The sequence below is a fragment of the Nyctibius grandis genome, chromosome 15, assembly GCF_013368605.1.
Source record: "Nyctibius grandis isolate bNycGra1 chromosome 15, bNycGra1.pri, whole genome shotgun sequence".
In the NCBI taxonomy this organism is placed as follows: Eukaryota; Metazoa; Chordata; class Aves; order Nyctibiiformes; family Nyctibiidae; genus Nyctibius; species Nyctibius grandis.
Genome location: NC_090672.1, coordinates 2,170,680 through 2,196,171, shown reverse-complemented (window position 1 = coordinate 2,196,171; position 25,492 = coordinate 2,170,680). Strand labels below are relative to the sequence as shown.

General features: G+C 40.0%; 1 protein-coding gene across 2 annotated transcripts in view; it reads left to right on the top strand.

The window, feature by feature from the left end:
* Positions 1-25,492, top strand: part of MYH10 (myosin heavy chain 10) — a 107,157-nt gene that overhangs the window by 60,421 nt on the left and 21,244 nt on the right. For both annotated transcript variants that reach the window (XM_068413506.1, XM_068413507.1), the window contains 17 exons: positions 1,048-1,140; positions 5,051-5,114; positions 6,752-6,850; positions 7,794-7,937; positions 8,135-8,230; positions 12,096-12,214; positions 12,653-12,805; positions 13,197-13,370; positions 15,728-15,901; positions 17,678-17,792; positions 21,431-21,624; positions 21,900-22,021; positions 22,352-22,421; positions 22,521-22,681; positions 23,298-23,406; positions 23,489-23,620; positions 24,967-25,173. In XM_068413506.1, the coding sequence (XP_068269607.1) occupies positions 1,048-1,140; positions 5,051-5,114; positions 6,752-6,850; positions 7,794-7,937; positions 8,135-8,230; positions 12,096-12,214; positions 12,653-12,805; positions 13,197-13,370; positions 15,728-15,901; positions 17,678-17,792; positions 21,431-21,624; positions 21,900-22,021; positions 22,352-22,421; positions 22,521-22,681; positions 23,298-23,406; positions 23,489-23,620; positions 24,967-25,173 (2,226 nt within the window). The remainder of the gene's footprint in view (positions 1-1,047; positions 1,141-5,050; positions 5,115-6,751; positions 6,851-7,793; positions 7,938-8,134; positions 8,231-12,095; positions 12,215-12,652; positions 12,806-13,196; positions 13,371-15,727; positions 15,902-17,677; positions 17,793-21,430; positions 21,625-21,899; positions 22,022-22,351; positions 22,422-22,520; positions 22,682-23,297; positions 23,407-23,488; positions 23,621-24,966; positions 25,174-25,492) is intronic.

Genomic DNA, 25,492 nt, shown 5'->3' with positions numbered 1-25,492 from the left:
ACCTCGTGTGGAAGCCTTAAGAGACTGACGTTTCCCATTCTTTGGTGCTCAGTCTGAGGCCTTTATTCATCTTTGCTATAAATAATTGGAAAAAGCAAGTTTATGAACACAAACGTCAAGTTTTTGAGACTACATTCCAGACAGCTTCACTTTCTTTTATTTGTTTTAACCTCTCCTTCTGAGCAGGAAGGCAATACCATATTTTCCCATGTCCATACATGCCTCCTGGGCTTATGGAAGCAGCACAGACACTGTTTGTTACCAGACCTCCTCATGGACAGCAATTGTAAAAGCTGTTGTGCAATTTCCTTGCGATAAGTACTTTGATTTCTACATCCATTGGCTTGAACTTAAAGAAACATTAAAAAAAAAAAATGCATTAAACATACTGAGCAATGTTGGCTGAATTGAGCAATTTGAAAATGATCTTTGTATTTGGTGTTGCTCAGTTCCCATTCTGGCATGCTTCTCAGGTGCGTTCAGGTCAGAGATGTTGCAATGATATGAAAGTCTGGCTGATTGAAAGCGAGTATTTCACTGATTTGAAAGTAAATTTGAAAATAGATATAGCAAAGTAGCTATATTATCAAATCACTGAACAGGAAGTTTAAGAATAACCTCGCACTAAAATCTGAAAACAGTTAAATTAGTTTTTCCACTTAAGCACTCGAAGTCTGTGCGTAATTTCATTAGCCCTAAATGTGAATTTTCTTTTCCATGTTCAATTATTTTCAACATCCATTAAGTCCTATTTGGTCACTGCTCTGTTTGTGTGTGTATGTGTGTGTGTTTTAAAAAAAAAACAAAAAACAAAAAACAAAACACAAAATAAATCAAGAAAAAAACCCCAAACACGTTCTTCACTGGATGGAGGAGACTATCAGCGGAGTTAGAAGTCAGGGGAAAAATGATAACCCCCTTCTGAAGGTGGTATCACTGCCACCACCTGGGTAAAATGCCTGACAGGAAGAAGCAGAATATAGGAACCCTTAATGGCCCATGCACCGTGCTTATGGCTGTTTATTTTTCTGTTTGTGTGGTTTTTAGGGGGAACTGGAACGTCAGCTTCTTCAGGCGAATCCCATTCTGGAATCCTTCGGGAATGCAAAGACAGTGAAAAATGACAACTCCTCCCGCTTTGTGAGTTACTCCTTTTCTCTTTAGAGTCTGTAAATCGGGATTACTGTTTATGGAGAAATTCCCTCTTTAGGAATTTATCTGATTAGTATCAGAAGCTCTCTTTGTTCTCTTTCCTCCACGAATTCAGGTTCTCTTACAATGCTTTCTGCGTTGTGGTGGGGTTACTGAAGATGCATCCTCCCTGGCTCTTGGCAAAACTTGCTTTTATTTTATCCATTTTCTACCTTCACCATCCTTGAATTGACAGTTCAGAGAACAACAAAAAAAACTGTGCCGTAGAGCTAAACTGGCTTGCGTGCCCAAATCACTGCTGGACTACTATAAAGTATGAAGGAGCATGGCATCGACATGGGATTTGGCTGTGTAGCCTTCTTGGCAATAGCTATGACTTTATCAGTTGGTACATTTAGAGTGAACATGCTTAATTTTTAAAAAAGCACAAAATTACATATAAACATCTCTATAAATTTCCATGCTCTTCTGTCCGACTGATTTACTGAAGGAAAGTCAAAAAGACAGTATGACTTACTCGAGGTGTTGGGCACTCTTGGAGCTGGCTGATGTTTCTGTTGGGTCAGTGCCTTCTGTTCACATACTGTTTCAGTGGCAGATAACAACTTTTGATGTGTTCCATTGTTTTAAAAATAGTCGTGGAACTCTGGTTGAATAGCTATTTACCACTTAAAACTTCCTTTCCTCTGAAAGAAAAAAAAAAAAAGATGTTTTTAGTACAACTTTAAAACTGTACAGAAGGTATTAAATCTTTTTTCTTGCAAGAACAAAACTAAAATTTACAGAACAAATGAAAGATTTCTTGGCTGCCTTGATGTTTCAACAGTTGCTTAGATTTATAACGTATGAACTCGGCTCCAAGGATAAGGACTCTGGAAGACTGTCTGAGTAAATCCCTTAGATAGCCTTTTCAATCAAGAAAGCAGAGCAGAGTACTGTAGAAATTCAACTTTGATAATTTTATAGCCACGTTATTTACAATATTGCTTCAGGCTTATATATATTGGGTGTAGGATTTATAGCATCAACAGGTTTCACTGCACAATGATTCTACTTTGTTACACGTCTTGAATTCATCAAAGCTTGTACTAATTTAATGAAGATACTTTTTTCTTAAAAGATGTTAGCATCTGGTTTGTATTATATTGGAGTCTGCATTGCCATCGCGGACATAATCGCTCAGATGGCTCCAGCCCTATTTTTATAAAGCAGCAAGTATAATGCACTCCAGATGGTGTCATCTCACGCAGAAAAAATAATCTTTAGTAAGAACCATTTTAAAACCTGACTTAAAAAGTATATATCCTCCCACCAAGTGAGAAGTACTGTCGTTCAGCCCATACAGGCTTGACAGTCTTCACCATGCAGCATGAGGATGCCAACCTGTTCCCTACTTGCTGATCGTACCAGATAGGACTGAAATAAGGCTAGTGTCAAAACAATTTTTTTTTTCTTTTACCAAAGGCAGTTCTCTTGTGTTTCAGGAAATAAAGTCTCTAGTTTGCAGTGGATAGGAGAGCGGGCTTGCTGGGTTCATATCTGGGTTGAGACCTAAATGCTTCCTTCTGATGTGGTTTTTAAAGCCGTGTCTTTAGTGCTATAATGATAGTGTAAACAGAATTCAGTTGTTAGATCACCACCACTACAGTCTCCAACTGATAAATTAAAGATCTCATAGCAAGATTTGCCAGTGCTAGCTAAAAGGATGTATTAATATTTTGCTTTTAAGAAGATGAACTAGATAAGTGACCTCTCGAGTACAGACTTCAGTGATGACTGAACTTTGAAGCAGGGAGCGTGTGGGTCCCCTCTTCTGATGTGTCAGCTCATTTAATGACTGCATTTCCTCTCAATTATTTTTGTTCATGGAACTGGTAACTTGACAGCAGAAATCAGATAACTTTTAAGGGTGAAACAGAGTAAAGTGGTTCTGAATTATATCAGAAAAAGCCACTGACTAGACTTTATGGAATGCTTCATGTTTGTTTTTGCATGTAACATGGCAAATTCCAGCCATGTCATTCTGAGAAGGCTCTGTGGTACCTGTTCTGGGTAAAAAGTCATCAGCTGCCATTCTTGACATGCTGGTGCTGACACATGCGTTGTATATCTAGTCTGTTGGCTGAATTTCAGTAAAATGTCAGTTCATTCTTTGTGACAGCTGTAAATATAGCTTTCTGGAATTGGTACTGAGCAAAAAGTATAAATGCTTTGCTTACAAGCTGGGCTTAGTGTTCTGTTTCTTCATACTCAGAAATCTGAGTTCAAGTGCTGGTCCCTGACAGGGCAGGCTTGAAAACAAGCCTTGTTCCTTGGCACAGTCATTTTAGTGCCACTGGCTTTCCAACCAAACTGCAGATTAAGCAGTGGGCAGTAACCATTGAAGCTTATTTAAAGTATTCTACCCGTTTTCTTGAAACTTGGAGAAATCACTTAGAGTTGAAGGTGTGCAACCCACAGTCACAGAGCAGTTGCTTTGCTCTGAGACTAACTCAAGATAAGACTGGTAGGTAGGTTGTGCCTTTCTCTGGATTCACTGGTATGGTTGGGGGAAGAAACTTGGTCACTCTTGTGCGCAGAAATCTTTTTGACATGAATGGGTTTCTTTCAGGGAGGTCGAGAAGGGTGGGGTGTGCTGGTAAGAGGTTGTGATAGCTCAAAAGACTGCGGCGACTTACTCGGGCCTAAGTCTTCAGCATGGCAATATACCCCCCAGTATACACTTACTAGGTTGGGCCATGGTTAGAATACATGTATTCTACAAGCCTGTAGAGTAGAATAATAATATTGAAATCACTAGTACAGTCCCTGAGCTGAATGGATCTGCCAAACAGGAATTCACTAATAGCAGTAATCGGTCAGACCCGAGGCAAGGGAGGATTTGGATGCTGATTGTAAGAGCGCTTTCCGAAGGCCTCCACAAAAGATATTAGTAGGTAGCTTTGGGCAGATACCATCAAAAGAAGCGTTTAAACAGTTGTTAGCAAACTGCTGTGATGCTCCCTGATCTCCAAAACCTGTTTGTATGTGGACAGAGGGCTGTAGAAAATGGATGCAATGAAAATGGAGAGCCCAGTGTGGTCACTGGGAGTTCCCACTGGTTTCTTCACATGTTTGCAGCCGGGGGAATACCTAACATTTCCATGAGCACAAACTTGAAATACAGTAATGGTGCTGTTAAAAGTGGTCCAACTCCAAGCTGGAGCCTGTTGTCCTGTTGGAAATGTGTGTAGCCAAGTGACAAATCAGATTGGGGAACTGATGTGGCTTAGAACTGGTATAATATATCCACTTGCTACCACTTTCTTTCCAAGAGCTGCTCTACGTGTGGGAAATGTGCTCTTTGTGGAGAAAAGGAGACGTACGTGAAAGAAATGGGTATATTGTCTCTCTCTCAGTCCGTCCTTTACCCACTGCTGGAAAAGAGAGGCCGTGCAGACAGCAGCCATCCTGGTTTGGGCAATGGGAGTGGGAGTGTGATGGGCTGGGCTGGGCACCACACTGGGCTTCAGGATTGCTGCAGATGAAGCACCTTTAGGCACCAATAAGTTTGCTATAGAAATGTGTGCACTGAAAATCACAGGGTTGCTTTCAGCCTTAGACAGTGTGTTTTGTCTGTGTGAGAAAACAAGCTTCACTTTCAGAAAAGTTTTTCATGAGTCTTGATTACAAACATCTCTAGAATACTTGTTCTTTAATCTTTAAAAAGTGTTTGTGTGCAGCGTTAACGTATTCCATCGAAATGATGGCTGATCACATTGAAGGGAAAAGATTTCATTTGGACTTGTGTGGAAAGCTTGTTATGTGAATGCAAGTAGGATTGTGCTTTTTTACATTTTAAGTATTGTTGTCTTCATAAAAAATTAGTAATTACAAAAAAATCTCTTTTTCTTTGCAGGGCAAGTTCATTAGGATTAACTTTGATGTTACTGGTTATATTGTTGGGGCCAACATTGAGACATGTATCCTACTTCATGCTACATCACTGTAAAATACAAGTTTCCCAATTGTTTTGCTTTTAACCCTAGAATTCATTGGAACGCAGTGAAAGGTTACCACATTTCTGCATTCCTCTGACAACATCCATCTCTTCCTTTGTTTCAAAATAGCCGATCAAATATCACAAAGTCAGCCTGCTTCCTCGTGAGTAGAAATCGGATACTCCGAAATTTAGCACTCTGAAATCTGCTAGATTTTCAGACTAGCCTTAAAAACAGGGTATGTCAAATAACACATTTTTCTAAATATGAACATTTCTAGAAAAGACGCCTTCCTCATCAGAAGCTGAGCTGCTGTATTGTGCCAAAAGCTTGGGTTTGCTCTTGTCAGCGCTGCAGGAGCAGCTCTAGCTCTCCGCCAGGAAGGAGGTGATGCTCGTTATAAAGTGATAGAGCTTTAAGTGCTGGGACACCTTCTCTTTACTTAGGTCTTCTAGACACCGGCGTAGGCTCAATAACACGAGACCTACTAGCAATTAATACCGAAGCCTAATTCAGTTTTAGCTTTAAGGTTCCTTTTTATTTATGATTGCGTAAGAACAAGTAAAAATACTTGCACTGAAAGCCCTTCTCTAAAGTTGTTTTCTTTATACTAAAAATAACGTGTGTGTAACTCTTTTTGTTTGTTTAGCCTGTTTTCTGGGGGAATAGCAATAGTGTGGTCATAAAATTATTGAATTGGAAGACTTAATAAACAATATCATGTGAGTATTAATCATAAACAGTGCTGAAGTTAAGCTTTCATTCTGTTGCTGTGAGTTAAGCTGCTTAATTTTAAGTGCATTGAATGTTTGGAACTGTCACAAAATATAACTTCCCAATAAGGCTGGGAAAGATCTATAGTTATTCAAAATATGCTTTAATGATAAATGAGGTTTTTTTCATTCAGCACAGCACAGGAATGAAGGCAGTTTTTGCTTTTGTGAAAGTTCAGATGAATTATTTTGCCTAGAGCTTTGTGAAAACAGGATGACTTAACTCTTAGGGAATTTTTTCTTCATCACAAGAACTCATCCTTGCTCGTAACCTGTGTCATTTCAAATCCCTGTCCCAGTTTGTTTTACAATATGGAATATCAAGAAATAAAACCTTAAATAACATTACAGCTTATGGCAGCTTATTAGACACTGTCAGCTGCATAAATTGAATTTGGGAGCTATTTAAAGGCAGTGCAGATTGTGTGTAAAAAATGCAGCACTTGAAAGAAATTACAAATTCACTTCAGATAAAGTACTTTTGAGTTGGGCAGCTGCTGGGGTTTTGGTATTAAGAGTTCAGCTATGACCTGAATAGAAGAAGTGATTGAAGAAGAATGGCCAGCTCCCCCTCTCACTTAGACTCCAGCTGATCCAATATAGACAATTGTTGACTGCATGTAGCAGGGAAATGCAGACAACATCCAAGAAATCAGTTTGCTGAAATTAAATGTAAGCTTCTACCAGTCTGAATTTGAAATCTCTTATTTAAAGTTACTGAAAGTTCATATTGGACATGGTCCTGTCATTACTATTAAAGTTCTATATAGCCTGCTTTGAAACTTTTGGTTGCATTGGATGTTTTTAACCAAAAATTGTAGACGATCCTTGACTAGTTTTAATCAGACTTGTTGGAAAAGTCTCGTGCTGTTCGTCAGGCTAAAGATGAGCGGACATTTCATATCTTCTATCAACTCCTAGCTGGAGCAGGAGAACACCTGAAGTGTAAGTTGAGAATCTCCTTTCGTAAACCCGGTGCTTCTGCGTGCCGCGTTAGTTATTTCGGTGTTAACACAGTCGCATTTGAACTGTTCTTTGGCCTTGAAGCAGTGTGTCCTAACAGAAGAATGAAAAGCCAGGTGGCTTGTTTTGAAGTAATTCTGTGTTTTATCAAGTACGCTGTCAAACAACTTGTTGTGTGTCAAGCAAACGGCTCCTGTGTGACAAAGTCCAGTTTGGGCAGCCTCTGGCTGGGAATCACTGGGTTGAAACTGCAGTGCTCCCAGCTGATAAATGACAAACCTGGTCAGCAGTGACAGCCGTATCTGTTCTGGACCATGCCTTCAAACTGGGTGGAAAAGCAGCCATTTTACCAAGACATAGTGAAACCTTGTGGCTTTCTTTAGTCATTGCAGTACTACGTTGGTATCTCCTGCTCTTTTTTTTTTCCTTGGTAACTGGGAATTTCTGTTAGGTTGTGATAAGTGAACGATACAAAGGTACAGACATCAGAGAATTGATCCACTCTTTCTTCTCCTGCGTTAGATAAACTGGTATTTAGCATCCTTGATGTGGTAATCATCAATACCTAACTCCATTTCTGCCCGTGTCTGTTACCTTTCGACAGAGATGCTGCTTTTAGGATATCCCAAATAGGGATTTGAGATTATGCTAAATCTGAGTCAGGTAACGTTCTCTTTACAGGCTTAGTGCATTAAAGAGCTAATGTGGGTTGCTACAGATAGAGATTCTGGGAATCTGGCTTCAGCTTCTAAGGTACACCCATATTTTTAGAGTTTCAGAAGCTGGTACAATGGCTTGTAGCCATATTTGAGAAACTGATTTCATAAAGCACAGTTTGTGCATTCAGTGAGAACAGAGTACAGGTGGGTGTGAACAGCATTTCTGCAGCTTATTTTCCTATCTCTTCCCCTTCCCCCCGATACAGCTGACTTGCTCCTTGAAGGATTTAACAATTACAGATTTTTATCTAATGGCTACATCCCCATTCCTGGGCAACAAGACAAGGATAACTTTCAGGAGACTATGGAAGCCATGCATATCATGGGATTTTCGCATGATGAGATCTTGTGTAAGTTATCAAGCCTTTTGGATTTTTAAAGTCTACTTTTTTCTCTTGCGTGCACACACACTTGCGAATTTAATGTCACCAAATTTAATCTTGCTTCAGTGTCTTGACAGCCTGCATAAATGTTTGCTTAACATGAGCTAGAGTCGAATTAAAGCCCTCTTCAATTAAACTGTTGCATATGCCTTTCGTTAACACAGCGATGCTGAAAGTGGTGTCTTCAGTGCTACAATTTGGAAATATTTCCTTTAAGAAGGAGAGAAATACCGATCAAGCTTCTATGCCAGAGAACACTGGTAAGTTGATCCCGTTTGTATGGCTTCCCTTAACTCGTGCTGTAGTTTTCTTCCTGCCGTTTGTTTCGTGCGTATCTTTAAGAGTACAGAGCTGTCTTCTGAGCTTCCTTCATAGCGTCCGGTGCCAAAGAGAGGCCATGACCACTATGGTAGTAGCCAACGGGCAATTATTAAAACTCTCCCCTTCCATTCTGGTAATGCAGACCAATTTAAGTATCCATCAACAGAATTTATGCTGTTTGCATTACTTATAAACTTTGAACAAGTCTTTCAGTTGTAGTCTCGTTTATTGCTATCTACAAAGACTTGAGCACTAGGAAAAAGTGCATGTTTAAATCAGTTTGTTTTCTTTGGTTCTTGACAGCAGTTTTCTTGCCAATGATAAGAGCCCTGGAGCCAAGCACAACTTCCATAGTGAAATGGCTGAACATAAGAATGCTGTAGTTAGAAGAATCTGATTTCTGAAGTGGCATGGCAGTGTGACTGAGATTTAATTTATCAGTTAGTACCTCCAGTGTGATCAGCATTTTCAGGAGTGTATTTCTTCACAGAAAAAGGTAGCTGCTCAAGCAAATCTCAGGTTCTTAGTTTAGTATTTCAGTACCAGCCTTTTAAGTGCTCTCATGGAAAGTCAGCTTTGAGAGCTGACATCAGTGGAAAGAGCAGTAAGAACCGTCATTCACAGGACCTGCTGCACACGCACAACTCAAATTCTTGTCAGTGTCTCATTTTGTATTTGTCCTGAATTGCTGTGCGTGTAGGTTGCTTGCAACGTCCAAAATTTTTGTCATTTGTCAGGGTGGTGGCCTGCTGCCCAAAGCGCTGCAGCAAGCAGGTATGGATTAAAGTTCTGTAGTTGTTGACTCGCCATTTGGCTGGCAGTTGGCACTTGGAGTTTTGCAGTCAGGAAAAAAAGGTTGAGTGAGGGAGTCCAGAGAGGGGCAGCAAAGCTGGTGAAGGGTCTGGAGCACAAGTGTGATGAGGAGCAGCTGAGGGACCTGGGGGTGTTTAGCCTGGAGAAAAGGAGGCTGAGGGGAGACCTTCTCGCTCTCTGCAACTGCCTGGAAGGAGGGTGTAGCGGGGTGGGGGTCAGTCTCTTCTCCCAGGTAACAAGCGATAGGACGAGAGGAAATGGCCTCAGGTTGTGCCAGGGGAGGTTTAGATTGGAGATCAGGGACAATTTCTTCACGGAAAGGGCTGTCAAACATTGGCACAGGCTGCCCAGGGCAGTGGTGGAGTCCCCATCCCTGGAGGGATTTAAAAGCCGTGTAGATGTGGTGCTGAGGGACATGGTTTAGTGGTGGCCTTGGCAGTGCTGGGTTAATGGTTGGACTTGATGATCTTAGAATTGTTTTGGTTGGAAAGGACTTTTATGATTAGCTTTTTGGGGATTTTACTTCCAGCTTAGACAACTGAATCGTTGTCCATTTAGGTGGTGTGATGTAGAAAGATACAGATGCTTCTTACTTGCTGACTATCTTGACTTTTGTTGTATTACCATTGTTTTTTGGACATAAATTCTGAATTATAATATTTAATATAAATTGATACTGTTGGATATTTATAATACCGCATACAAAATCTTGAATTATAAAGCGAAGATGCTGAAAAGCTCAGGTCATAGTTAAAGCAAGTTTCTGTTCTCTTGTATTTAAAACTCATTTTATTTGCTTATGTGATCTTTGTCATTGCATCTTTCTCAAGACACCGAGTGAAACTTCTCTCTCTCTTCTTGCCATCTGTATTGTCACATCTCACTGTAACGGGTTTCCCTGGTGTTCTCCAGTGAAATAAGGGCATCTTTATAGCAATTCATCTCATTTAGAGGCCTGTGTCGGAGCTAGGTTGGGTTAGTGTCTCCATAGATGGGAAGGAATTTGTGTGGGTAGTGGAGATGTGAACCTGCAAAAGAATATCTACATTATAGATAATAAATATAGATAAACAAGTGCCTGTTTCAAGTATAGATGCAAGAGATGGCAAGAAAGCCATATAGCCTTCATGGATGAAGAGGAGGGAGAAGCTGTATTTAGAGAACTCTTTCATGCTTACCAGGTATGGGAGAAGCCTTTCTGCTGAAAGGGCAGAGGTTCAGCGACAACCTCATAAAGTTCATACTGGACAACTCGTGTCATCGTTGAAGCATCTTTGCTTTATAATAATGCAGAATTTTGTATCCAAACCCCAATAGTAATAAAAGACAAGTCAGGATAGGCAGGGCTTTCTACAGTCGCACCTTTTAAATTGACCTTCCTCAGTTATAAACAAACAAAATGAATTACGCTTTTTTTTTTAAAGTGCAAGATTAATCAAGCTCAAATGGTGTGAACCAGTGCTACCCTTACGACTGATAGAGCTTTGACTTGAAAATGGTTTAATTTCCTTCAGTCAGACCTCTGATGGCTGCAGCCTCCTTCAGTGTCTGAATTGGATATGATTTTTAGTATTACCTGTGCTATGGTTTACTGTTATTATTGTTAGCTAAGCTGTGGTTTGTTACAAACTGGAAAGGTGGGGAGAATAAATTCCTTGTCACAGGTTCGTGAAAGAGGAGCTGAGTGTGGTGCTTGGAGTACTGCATGGGGGGAAAAACCCTCCTTCCTTAAAAACTGTGAGATCCTTTATATAGTGTTCATTATGCCACGGTACCAAGCTGATGCTCGTGGCCCCTTAATATTTTCAAGTTCTTGCTGTCAGGATCTTAAAACAAAACAACACTTGCCACTTGACACCTGAGGTTGTAGGTTTTATCTGTTGTGCTGATGTGTATTTTATACTCAAAGCTCAGAAATGCTCTTGTACTTTCACTAAGGTGAAAGCAGTGTTCAATTTGTGATGCTGCCCTAATTTACTGATCGAGTTGTGTTGATTCGTGCATCCTTCTAATGATGTATGGCCAGAGAGAGAATCTCAATGTTAAGAGCAATTAGTAGTGTTCTTAATACCAGCCAAAAAATAAAAAAAAATGCAGAGGAGGCTCTTATATATTGGTATTAAAAATCTATTTTCCAATGCTGATTAGTAAAAATAGCTTTTTTCATTTTGACAGTAAAACAACGAGCTGTCAGGTTACAAAGACAAGGAGTTACGGTAGTTACTGGGTAGTGTGCCTGCTAAAGGGCAATACTTACCTGGACCTAAACATACCTTTAGTGTCACTTTCATTTTTAGAAGTATGGAATCCTAAGCACCTAACCTACAGGAAAATTTCTTTAGAAAGAGAGAATGGTGCAGCAAGAACATGAAACGATGGTGTGGGTAATGTGTTATTTCAAATAATGAACGTGACACCAGGAGACACATGCTGTCTAAAGAACGTGTGCCGCTGCTTGTGTTGTTGTTCAACCCCATGCTTTAAATAGTTTAAACAACGTATTTTGATATAGTCTGTAATAGAAGCATTACACTGGCATACCTGCCTAAGTTGAAACAGATTTAAGCAACCTTTCTTATGATGGAGTTGATGTGTGATGTCCTCATACTGTGCTTTTTTTTCTGGAGATGAGGAAATGAATGTTCCCTATTAAAGTAACAAAATGAACGCTTGTACGTGGGCTATGGACTGTTACATGCCTTCCCTGCAATATCATGAAATCTAGTCTTTTCCTCACCCCCCCTAAGAAAATTCAGTGGTGTGCTTCTGTAGAGACCTCCCTCGGCGTTTGAGGTGGAAGCCCTGCGGACGCGGGCTGGGTGATAGGGTAGGATGTCCACAGCACAGAAGTGCATCTCCTTGGCTGCTATTCCCAATGGCAGTTCAATTTTTAAGCTGGCATGTGACAGCCTGTGTCAGTACCTCGTTTCACCGCTGTTGCTGGCTGCTGTGGAGGATTGAAGTGCTTCCATTGATTACTTTGATCTCCAGTCGCACAGAAACTCTGCCATCTACTGGGAATGAACGTGATGGAGTTCACCCGGGCCATACTGACCCCGCGCATCAAGGTTGGCAGAGACTACGTTCAGAAAGCCCAGACCAAAGAACAAGTAAGTTTTGGTGCTTTAAAGATGAAATGAAAACTGTACCTCATCCTGATTAGCTCTTAATAAAGAAAATGGAATTAAGTGTGGACTACCACCAACTTTGTTTAAGCTTACTGTCTTTATTAAATGTTCTTATATGGTAAAAATCAACGGTAGAATAGAAGAAACCTTTTCCTTGACCTTCTGCTGGTTTCATCCTTTAATGTAATTGTTGTATCAAATGCACAGAAAGCTTTTGGGTTTTTTTATGGAACAGTCTAAAACCAAATTTTTCATAACATTAATTAAACTGCATGCTGTTTCTACTGCTTGTTTTCATTCCTCAGAGGTATTAACTCCATTAAATTTCTTCTGTTACTTAGTTGTTTGTGATAACATCCATGTCTGTGTTCTTTTGATGACTTCTCCAGGGTAAATAAATTTTCCTGTTTGGGTTTTCAGGCAGACTTTGCAGTGGAAGCTTTGGCAAAGGCCACCTACGAGCGCCTCTTCCGCTGGCTTGTTCACCGCATTAATAAAGCTTTGGACAGGACCAAACGACAGGGAGCGTCTTTTATTGGCATTCTGGATATTGCTGGATTTGAAATCTTCGAGGTACTTCAAAACGCTGCTGATCAGCTTTTTCTTTTCCCTGTTAATGTGTGTTCAGGACTGTGTAGAGCCACTTAATGCATGCATGTTCCAAGGCTGCAGGGGGGGTTTGTTTTGTAGCCTGCAAATGCTTTGACAACCCTAAATTAGTGTCAAAAAGTTATACTTTAGTCTAAATTGTTCTTTTATACGTGATGGTTTTTCCTACTATACATTATTTAATTACATGTAACATGGAACATGAGATATTTGAATAATGCGTTTTCCAGTTCACAATATATTTGAATGTTGCAGAGTTTTGAGGAATTTCCTTGTAAGGTCAAATTTTTGCCTTCCAGATATGTGATAAATCCTGTCACGGAATTATTCTTGCTTACTCATGTTATTTTTGTAGTTGAACTCCTTTGAGCAACTCTGCATTAACTACACCAATGAGAAGCTTCAGCAGTTATTTAACCACACAATGTTTATCCTGGAGCAAGAGGAGTACCAACGGGAGGGTATAGAGTGGAATTTCATTGACTTTGGACTGGATCTGCAGCCTTGCATTGACTTAATCGAAAGACCTGTAAGTTTGTGCATTAATAATGCTCTAAGGAGAAGAGGTTCCATGTATGGATTTGTCTTTTACTGCCTGCAGATTGTAGGACTGTACAGAGATTTCTTGCAGAGCTGTCACAAAAAGTGAATTAACTTGAAGGCTGAAATCCAGAGTCTAAAATACCATGTATTAGTGAAAGGATTTATCCTTAAGGGATTTTGCCCTGATGTTAGGGTAGAACACTGAGCTAAAGATATTAAGCTGCTGTTCAAGGGAAGTTCTCCTGCCCCTCTACACGGCCCTGATGAGGCCACATCTGGAGCACTGTGTCCAGTTCTGGGCCCCCCAGTTCAAGATAGGTAAGGAATTATTGGAGAGAGGCCAGTGAAGGGCTACAAAGATGGTCAGAGGGCTGGAGCATCTCTGCTACGAGGAGAGGCTGAGGGAGCTGGGGCTGTTTAGCCTGGAGAAGAGCAGACTGAGGGCGGATCTTATCAACGCTTACAGATACCTTAGGGGTGGGTGTCAAGAGGAGGGGACCAGACTCTTCTCAGTGGTGCGCAGTGACAGGACAAGGGGCAACGGGCACAAACTGAAACATGGGAAGTTCCATCTGAATATGAGGAGGAACTTCTTTCCTGTGAGGGTGCCAGAGCCCTGGCACAGGCTGCCCAGGGAGGGGGGCAGTCTCCTTCTCTGGAGATATTCAAACCCGCCTGGACGTGACCCTGTGCAACGTGCTCTGGGTGACCCTGCTTTGGCAGGGGTTGGACTAGATGATCTCCAGAGGTCCCTTCCAACCCCAACCAGTCTGGGATTCTGTGATTTTTATACTTTTATTTTCCCTAGTACTAAAGAAGTCTTTAGTCCTGTCACTTTCATATTAAACAATGCCGTTGCATTGTAGGAGCTTTACAGGGGTGGCTCGGTTAGAAAGCTTTTCAAGACTTACTGTAAACTTTTTTTCATTTAAGATCAATAGCAAAATTTCCTGAAACTTCATTTAGGGTAGAGTTTTCCCCATAAATCTGCCTTGCGAATAAGAAAGCAGTATCTTGATCACTGCTTTTTAACGTATTCTTCTGGCTGCTCAATATATGGAAGCTGAAGAGGACTTCAAAGAGCAGGAGGAGCCGTTGGGCTGGGGGAGGGATGGGGGATAACGAAGATCATCATTCCTGAAAGTTATAATTCTTCACACCTCAGAACTATGCTGTCAAAACTATTTTATGACCTTTTAAATTAAACCTAGGGCGCTGCAGGTACTACTCTCCACATTTCTGTGTGTGTATTCTAGAATACACATAAGCTGCCAATGATGCATCCTGAAGAGCAGACAAGCTGATGAGCCCCGTTGTTGTTTTTCTTTAGAGAAGGAAAAGGGAAATCTTGTTTCAGTTAACAAAGATTTGCAATTTGTGTGTGGAAGTTCAGAAAGTTCTGCCTCCTTGGAATGTAAAATCTTTGCCAGAATGCCTGAGATTATAAGTGTGGATGCTTTAGGATGCAGATGCTGAGGTGAATATCCTAAAATGCATCAAACTGTGTCTTTTTTTTTTTTTGTTTTAAAGCAAATGTCACTGCGTTCAGAATTGTTCTGTAAATGTGATGCCATGTAGTAGGCACATCTCTCTTCAAATGTGTAAACTTCACATTCACTAGGAACTTTTGAAGTATAAATTACTATAAACTCTTTTCTTTTTCCATTGCTTTCCTGTGTACATCAGTCTGTCTTCCTGGGGAAACAGGGAACAATGTTCCTGTCAATTCTACAGCTGCAAAATGCAGACATTGCTTGTTCCCTACTTCACTCTAAGAATAAACAAACCTTCAAGCAGAGTTCTTAAATTGTATGGCAAGAGAGGGAGTGTATAAAACTATGCTGGCTGCTCAAGTTCAGCCTGCTGAATCTCTTTGGATGCTGCTACTGGATATCAACACAGGGCTTGGCACGGGGAGGCTCGGTGGCTGCCACAGCAGTATCGAGTGGCTGGGAGGGATCATTGTCTTCAGTTTAGCCCACATTAAAGCATGACATTAACTACTGGGGAGGTGTGGATGAGCTGCTGTGTATGTGCATGTCACAGAAGTGTTTGGAAGGTAACTCTGGAGGTCATCTATTCCAGTCTCTGCTCAAAGCAAGGCTCTAGTCAGCAGTAGATCAGGTCACCCATGTCTGGCTCCAGTATACATTGGAATGAATTTGTTTGAACCAGTCATAATGTCATTCATTGAACTGGACTCCCCCACGGCTCGTTTTAATTTAAATCAAATTTGAATCAGTTTAAACAATTTATTGTGGCATTCGATGGTGTGTTTTAAATCTTAAAATTTAAAAGAAATATATTAAATATTAACACAGATTAAATCCAATTGAATTTCAGGCCAATCCTCCTGGTGTGTTAGCGTTACTGGATGAAGAATGCTGGTTCCCTAAAGCTACTGACAAGACATTTGTGGAAAAATTGGTCCAAGAGCAAGGAACCCACTCCAAATTCCAAAAGCCAAGACAGCTAAAGGACAAAGCAGATTTCTGCATTATTCACTATGCAGGGAAGGTAAGGGTTAAATGTTAAATACTTGCTTAGAAATGTTGGTTTTGGGAAAGTACTACGTGGTACAGCTACTAAATTTAGAAATACTTGTGCAGGAGCGTGGCCTTGCTTCATTTTCTCGAACATATTCAGGAGTGCTCTGATGGAACTCTTGTTACCAAATTGACAGAACTGAAAAACGTAAATCAATATTAAATTAAGCAAATATTTCAGTTTCCTTTAAATTTGTTGTCAAGTCTTACAGGTGAGTTTTTTCAGGACTTGTATTGAAAGGGATCTGTTCTGAATATCTGTGTTTCCAAGTTGATGATAGTGCTTGAAGTAGAGCTGTGTCAGTACACTCTTCCTTTCATCTCCTCAGTTCACATAAGATTTTCTGTATATCCCCTTTTATAGGTAAGCTGGCATCTTCTTGGTTTTACTGTTAGTTTAATCTTTACTCTCCCGTTGAGGGATGGCGCTCAGCTGTGATGTGAACAGGTCCATGAAATAACTCTGCAGTTCTTGTCAGCATTTTGTGGAACCTTCATGATCACCAGGTTTATTCCATGGGGCTGTGCTATGTAATTAGTTTCATAAATAGCTAAAGCTTAACCCTAGTACCCGTTTTTGCCCTGATATTTAGAATAAACTGTGCGAATGGCTAAGAGCCATCATTTATTTTCATTTAAAGTACTAATGGCTTGTTTTCTATCCATTGGTGCCAACTAGATAATTGTAGCAAAAAGTGAAATAAATAAATTACACATTTTAGTGTATCAGTATTTAAAACAGCAAATTATAAATAATGAAATCATTACTGTTACTGCAGTTAATAGTAGGTTGGTTGTGAAACAAAAGGTTACTTTGGGATAATCAAAATGAAGTAAACCAGCTTGGTGCCTGACTACTAGGAAGTAATTGTGCTGAAGAATGCTTTACTTGTGCCAAACCGAGTGGGCATCTCTGGGATGCTGGCACTGCATTGTGTATCTTCCTCTGACAGAAGGCACTTTTCAATTTTCAATCAGAATATATATTTCCTTCAAAACTAGAATCGTTTGTAGAATAGCTTTTCCTGCAAGAAGTACTAAGATGATGATCTGATTTGGTTTTGGATGCTGGAAGCATTTAAATGTGGCTTTACCTCCAAAGCCCTTATTTAAAAATAAAAAAACTCAGTTTGTTTGAAGCAAAAACATGCCAGTCTACATAGAGGTCTTATTGGACGTGGGGAATTTTAGGGCTGTCTTTTGGGTTGGGTTGAAACCATGCTGGCAGCGTTGAGTTTTCAACTGCTGAGCTATAGCTTAATTGCAAACCACAGAATTGGTTCTTTCAAGATAAGAGCTTTGTTTGTTTTCTTTATAGAACAAAGTGTTTAAGTATAATTGCTATAGTGAAATTAAAAAAAAAAGTCATGTTGCAGCACATCCTTAATTTACTCTCTAGTAATTTAGATAAAGTAATTAGGATCTATACTGGAGTTGTTTTTACATCTGAACAGTGAAGCCTTATTTTGGCAATAACACTAGGCTGAAAATGTATACCAGCTATTAGTAAGCAAAAAGTCAGATTGCTCAATTTTTAAGAAAACTCCCGTTTACTCTTTCAAAAGAATAATAACTTTTTGTGGTACTTTGAACAGTTCTAAGGAGGCACAACAAACTCATAGCAAGCAAACATCAAGAAGAGAATAGGAGGAAAACATCAGTATAGTATTTTGAAAGCTTTTTTTTAATGCTGGTAAATTTAAAACTGATGGTCTGTCTGATCATGTACAACTTGCCTGCTCTACAGGTAGACTACAAGGCAGATGAGTGGTTGATGAAGAATATGGACCCCCTGAATGACAATGTGGCTACACTCTTGCACCAGTCTTCTGACAAATTTGTTGCAGAGCTTTGGAAGGATGGTAAGAGATCATGCTCTGAGTACACAAGTTGTTAGTGATTGTACCTTGCTGGATGAGTTAGTTTCTTTGTGCCTGTTCCCTCCTCACCCTCCACCTCTATGCTGTAAATATCTACAGCATTTTCTCTACTGTTTAGCACCAAAAGTCCAACAAGGAAGCTGGGTTGCACCTCTGGTCCCTTGCACATGTACCATTTCTGAGTAGCTGCTTCTCATGTTCATTATTTGAACTGATACTCACTTACTACTTGTTGCCCCGTGTCTAACTTCATCTGTAGAATCTTGTCCAAAACTCTTAGTTTGAATTGCTGCAGTTAAGTCCTGAGTGTAAACAGCTGTAGTGGTACTTGCTGTTAATAAAATCATAGAATCATAATTTTTGTTGGGAAGGACCTTTAAAATGTTGTCTTATGTGAGCACCAGCACAGTTGTTTCTTGTGCAGTGGTGGGTCATATCCTGGAAATTTGCATCTCCTAAAGTAAAACTCATTAACAGACATACTAGTGCTTAGGTATTGCATATTAAAATCAAATGCAATATTTTCCTATTTTAACTGTACGCTGCTGTTCAGCTAGGCTACCTGCACATCAGCTTAAAGTAGTTATCAACATTTTTACCAAAGTACCCCAGGAAGCAGAAATAGCCAAATAAATACTTAAAAGGACTTTTCTATTCTAGTTTTTAACATCAGAGTATATTAATTAGATTTATTTACTGTGGCATGTAAATAAAATCTTGTAGTTTCTTATTCCAGGAGGAAATTAATCTTGTGATATAGATGATGCTGTAGGTTAATACTGAGTTCCCCTCTTATTCTCAGGAATACTTACTTGGTTCAGCTACAGAGAGCAGTTTTAATGAATATATAAAGAGCTCTTTGGTCGGGGATCTGCTCCTTCCCTTTTGAGTACACGCACAGAAGCAAAAGTGTTTTGGTCTAAATATGCAAAACCTGCTTCCCCAGATAACTGAAATGTGCATGGAATGTGTTGTGGCCTAATTGCTTTTGTAGCACAGTTAAGTCTGTTTGCAATTGATAACCCTGTTCTGTGTACTAACTGAAGTGTCTTGTGTATCTGCTCTTCTGTCTTTCTGTTTTTGCTGTTTCTCTGCCTTAGAGATTCAGAATATTCAGAGAGCCTGTTTCTATGACAGTATTACTGGTCTTCATGATCCACCAGGTGAATGGATATAAAAACAGTAGGCCTATTAAAGGCAGGGCTGTTGTATCTACAGGAAAACCATTTTTGCTCGTAGGCTTGCATGAACTTTTCATTTCATGCTGAACTTAGGTATCCCTCCACAAGGCAAACGGTCTCCGAGTGCATACCTCTTCAGTTGCTGCTGCATACATATAGCATATTTTATGCATTGCATTTAAGCATTGCAGATAAAAAGGTTTGTTGCTTCCTAGTTCCATGTTGAGATGCAGAATTGCTTCTTAAGTGATAATTCTGGTAGCTCCAAGCATTTGAGAGAATGCATAAGCTTTGTAACACTATCAAGCTTCTTTCTGCAGTCCAACATTGACAAAACTCTGGAACATTTTAGAACGTGGATGTATTTTTTTGGGAGGAGAGCTGAAGAATATATTGAAGTATCAGAATGAGTGCTGCAGTTGTAGCAGGGGTAGTGAGTGAAATAAACTACTTCCAGACTTGTTGGAATTGTTCTTTTATTTAAAAGCCTCTTAATTTTATTGTTTCCCTATGTAGAAGCTGCAAATGTTTTTTGAGGTATTGAGAAATCAACAAATTCACTGATTTGGAATGGCTTTTTGAAGATACTTTATCCAACTTCTTCCTCATCCTTCTTGTATTCCTCTCCCCGAGTTTAGAAATATGTGTATGTGAAGGTTGTGCCTTCAGACTTGCAATTTTTGCTTGGATTTATCTCCCACTGCTCATGATACGTGACATACTTGAGGAAGCTAGTGGTGTTTCCTAAAGTAATTACTAGAGGGCTTGAGTTCAGAGGCTTCAGCCAATGGGTGATTGTCCAGTCATGCTGTTCAATGACTGCTCTTAACCTATAGGGAAGGCGTACACTGAACTTTAATAATCCTCACTGAAATATAAATAGCTGTATTATAGCTGGAGGACAGAGGAGAGCAAACCAAAAGATGCACAATTAACAGTTATATTTCCAAAATTTTACAAAGTAGGTGGCCAAACAAAAGCTGAATGGTGTCCAGTTGTTAGTGGTGTCTGGTGGGTGCGTGCTTCTAGTATTTACAAGCTGTTATGTTCATCCTCTGTAAGACTGATTCCCAGGAATCTCTATCCCATTTCTGGTTTAGAACTGAATTCTGCTTCAAAGTAAATATTTGCAATATGATCCTATGAACAACTTACCACCTACTTATTATTCTAACTTTAATAAGCCGCTTAGAATCTTGTATTCAAAACTGTGTGGAGGGTCTGGGCTCTGCTCTATGCTACATGCCAGGCTTGCAAGTGATTATTCAAACTTGTTGCCCTGTATTTTTCTGCTTTTAATTTTCCTTTTTTTATAGACCTTTGAAAACCAGTTGAGTTATGAGTACGAAATAAAATATTGTCACTTATTTCTCATATACAAAACTAATCCTGGTAGCAAAGCATAATTCCCTCTGCTTTGATTTGAATGAATTTGAAGATAACTTCACAAAATTAAATCGTAGCCTACATATGGTTGCTTGTTTCTGGCTGGCCAGCTTGGATTTCATGGATAACCAATATATGGTGTGTATTTGCTCGATAGAAGAAGTGCCAACTATAATTATTAAAGTGTTAAGCCACCTGTGTATTTTTTTTAGTGAGCTGTTTAAATACTTGTTGACATGCACACGGAATCACGTTCGTGTTTTTGGCCTAAAGGTTTTAATGATAGCAGTCAGATTTCTAATTTTTGCTCCTGAAGAAGAAACCATAGAGGTCATTACCCAAAATGTTCAAAAAATTAAGGAAAAGTCTCTATTCTGATACTTTATGGCAGCTGTGAAGTGCTTTGGTGTGCAGTTTTCTGTTTTGAAACTTGTCTTTTGGCTAGGGAGGTCTCTGCAGTTGTATATAAAACTTGGAAGAATTTTTCAGAACCGCAGACTAGCAGAAGTCTGGCAGATACTTTTTTCCCCTCTTGTCACTGAAATAACACTATTTCCAACTCTTCTATAAACAGTTTCAAAACATTTTTGAATATTCAGTGAAACTCAGGTTTAATCTATATAATTACCATAAGTGACTCTTGATTTTAAGCAAATATGCACAGATGTCTAATTCCAAATATTCAACCCAGAAATATTTTGCGTTGTAAGAATTCAAATAATTTCGCATTTCCAGGCAACTTTCTATCTCTTAAAAGTTGACTTAAAATAAAGAAAATGGCTTTACTGGTCATGTAGAACTGCAAGTAAAGAGCTGGATATTTTAGTCTGTACCTACTAAAGCTACACTGTTCTGCTGTATAAGTTTGTGGCTTTTGGTTCCACTGCTTCTGCACAGCGTCCCTACTACATGCTGACTGCCTTGCCTACTGATGGCATCTTTGTCATTTGTTCCACAAAGCTTCTGCTGCTGCACTATTGTTCCTCCTTTTGCCTATCTTTGTACCTGAGAAATATTAAAGTCCACTTAATTATTTTCTCTCGTCCTCCCCAGTGGATCGTATTGTGGGTCTGGATCAGGTCACTGGAATAACAGAGACAGCTTTTGGCTCTGCGTACAAGACCAAGAAGGGCATGTTTCGTACTGTTGGCCAACTGTACAAAGAATCTCTCACCAAACTGATGGCAACGCTCCGAAACACTAACCCCAATTTTGTTCGCTGCATCATTCCAAATCATGAAAAGAGGGTATGTACTACAGCCCACTCCTCTAATTCTTTCTTTCTCTTTATTAAACTCTTTACATGCATTTTAAGTTACGCGTGCTGTGTCTTCCTTTTGAACTCAGAAGCCAGGTTTCACGAAGTTTTCACACTGATCAAATATCTTCTCGGTATTCCCCACACATCCCCTTATTTAGACAGTTGACTTTGTAGATGGTAGCCTGAAAAACTTAAACTACATTTTTTCCTTAATACAAATTAAAAGACTAAAAATTATGCTTTTTTTTTTTTTTTGTCCAGGCTGGAAAATTGGATCCACATCTGGTTCTAGATCAGCTTCGTTGCAACGGTGTTTTGGAAGGAATACGGATTTGTCGACAAGGATTTCCAAACAGGATAGTGTTCCAGGAATTCAGACAGAGGTAACAGCAGGAACAGTCTTTTGAGTTTTTATGAGTTGAAGTTCCTTGTTAAATAATTGAAGACATCTCACACCCCCACTCCTCCCCCAACCCCACTGGAAGAAAATTCAAAACCACGTGTGAGGTCTTGAAGTGTCTTGAACTTGAAGCAGTTAAATATTACATGTTTTTCTAAAGATACTAGGGAAGGGGAAACCAATCTAAAATGGACTTAAGGAAAAACTTTCTGGAGAAATTCCTTAGCCACGCACCTGATGACTATAGCTGTGTGAGTTTATACTGATGTAGCTTATTGTTGAATGTAAAGGTGTTTTTTCATTTGACTTAAAGGTACGAGATCCTTACTCCCAATGCAATTCCAAAAGGTTTTATGGATGGTAAGCAAGCCTGTGAGCGCATGGTAAGTGTTTATACCTCTGTATTGTTAAAACTCTGAAAAGTTGAAACAAAAATTGTCCTTTCATTGATGTAAAAACAATGTGCTTGCCTGTCCATTTAGATCAGAGCATTAGAACTGGACCCCAACTTATACAGAATTGGACAGAGCAAGATCTTTTTCCGAGCTGGTGTCTTGGCACACTTAGAAGAAGAACGAGATCTGAAGATCACAGACATTATCATCTTCTTCCAAGCAGTCTGTAGAGGATATCTGGCTAGGAAGTATGTGTGCTTTTATGGTTTGATTTTTCTCATGGTCATCTTAAGTCTCTTTGATAGGGAGCTATGCACTAAAGCTTCCATTTCAGGAGAGATTTTCTTAAGAAAGCGTGTTGCCTGATAAACTGTAGTTGTATCCAGGGTAAATAGGTGAATTTTTACCTAATAGTAAGAATTTGTACCTTCATTCCATAGCAATATCTCCTTTCCTTAATCTTCCCTTTGTGACACATGCAGCTCTTTACGGTACCGCTAGTGGCTGCAAAATCATCTCTCATTCTGCTCCACTGGAAGCTCTTAGAGATACTCTGGAAAGCTGCTTTGTTGAAATTAAAGGACAGTTCAGCATCTAATCCATCATGATTTTATCTTTTTAAGAAAAACATCTGTTAAGAGTAAGAACAAATAGCATTTGTAATTATTGTTTTGAAAATAGTCAATCCAGCTTTTGCTGTGCCTCTTCATGTGAGTACTCATAAATCAGTGTAGTCACTGCAACTTAAAAATAAGCCTATTTATGGTCTGCAAGTGTTCTAGGGTTGGATAACCTGAAAATTAGAAACACGGACAGATGCTCAGCTCTGTTTAACATGGAATGTTTTGCTCTCTTTGTCTTCAGGGCCTTTGCAAAGAAACAACAGCAACTGAGTGCACTGAAAATCCTGCAGAGGAATTGCGCTGCATATTTAAAGCTGAGGCACTGGCAGTGGTGGAGAGTCTTCACAAAGGTTCGTTATATTCTGTCACGTTCTTTGGCTTTTGTAAATAGGTAAATGCTGGTTCTTACTTGTTCATTTAAAATCTTTGCAGGTGAAGCCTCTTCTTCAGGTCACTCGTCAAGAAGAAGAACTTCAAGCCAAGGATGAGGAGCTAATGAAGGTGAAAGAAAAACAGACAAAAGTGGAGGCAGAACTTGAGGAAATGGAAAGGAAACATCAACAGGTTTGTGCCCAAGATCAGCTTTTGATATGCAGCATGTATATTGCACTGCCCTCTGTGTGAGGGAGCCATGCTGGGGAGACGCTTGTGAGCAAAAGTACTGTGAATCAGGAGAGCTGTCTCCTTTCACACGCTGCTAAAATCTGAAACAGGAAGATACAGCATGAGCTATTCCTCCAGGAATGCAGAAACTTCACGTTAATGAATCAAAACTTTTTTTGGCCTTTCCTAGTTTATAGGAGAGTTTTCCTTTTCAGATGTGTTTTCAGGGTAGGATATTCCTGTGGTGTACATGTGGTGTTTAAGACATGGGGAAGCAATTATGACAATTATTGAACAAAACTGAAAATGAATTTATGCTGATAAGTAACATTGATATCAATTTCAAGAACAGCTGGAAGAGTGTCACTAAAGATAGACATGTATTTAGCACTGCGGTAATTTTGAGACATGATAGAACTGCCATGGATATCTTGAATGGCAAAGCATAAGTTCCTATTGATGAGAGGGCTGGCAGGCATGGCCTGTGAGGTGTGTCTAAGGACACTGGGTTTGTCTTAGTGTGGAGAAAAGGAGTCTGAAGGGAGACTTCGTTGCTCTCTACAGCTTCCTGAGGAGGGGAAGTGGAGAGGGAGGTGCTGATCCTGTGACAGGACATGTGGGAATGGTTCAAAGCTGCATCAGGGGAGGTTCAGACTAAGTATTAGGAAAAGTTCCTTTACCTAAAAGGTGGTCAAAGATTGGAACAGGCTGCCTAGAGAGTGGTTGATGCACCATGCTTGTCAGCGTTCAAAAGGCATTTGGACTATGCCCTTAATAATATGCTTTAACTTTTGGTCAGCCCTTAAGTGGTCAGGCAGTTGGAATAGATTATTGTTGTAGGTCCCTCCCAACTGGGGCTACTCTGTTGTCAAGTTTACACGGCAAAAAGGAATGTGTTCCAGTTCTGGGCCAGTGAGTCCAAGTGTCAGCTTCAGCCCAGCTACCCATGGCGCTGCTCCACCACTATGCAGGGATGAGTGTGAGGAACAGTCCAGGAAACGGGCACTTCCCTCATCTTTTTGCTGCTGGTAGGACAGGGCAGTGGGGTAGGCACAGTGGAATCTGTTCCTTAAACTGGGAGGCCAAGTGAGTGAATATTTCTGTAGCCCTATTACAAAAGCTGGTGTCTTCTAGACTGCTGATAAAGCCCTGCTAAAAGTCTTCGGCTTTGAATATTGACCAGGGAGTCAAGAGATGGAGCAGAACTTGGCCTTCAAGTGACTTTGTAGTTGTCATACGTATAATCTTTCATGAGAAACTTCGAAACATCGTTTTACTGCTTTACTAACTTTTGTGCGTATTTGCAGCTTCTAGAAGAGAAGAATATTCTTGCAGAGCAGCTACAGGCTGAGACAGAGCTCTTTGCAGAAGCTGAGGAGATGAGGGCTCGCTTGGCTGCCAAAAAACAAGAGTTGGAAGAAATTCTCCATGATTTGGAGTCCAGAGTTGAGGAGGAAGAGGAAAGAAACCAAATATTACAGAATGAGAAAAAGAAAATGCAAGGCCATATTCAGGTATGCATCTTGGTAACTGGGACTGGAAAAGCATGCAAGCAGGACGGTTAAGGATGGGAAAGCTCCCTCAGCATCTCTGTGGCTTGAAGGAATTTAGCTCCCTAGCACCATGCGTGGAATAAAATCAATTTGATTTTTTTTCCTCTTGTGTTCAGTGTGTTTAGCTTCTTGTGGTCTCCAGGCATAGAGGGTGAGGAAAGAAAAAGTCAAAATGCCCTGTTGGTAGCTATAGTACGTGCAGATAGAGTATGAAAGGTAGCAAGCACTTCTGAGGGGGGAGGAACCAGGAATGACTGCATGGGGCTCACCTGCTTTCCTA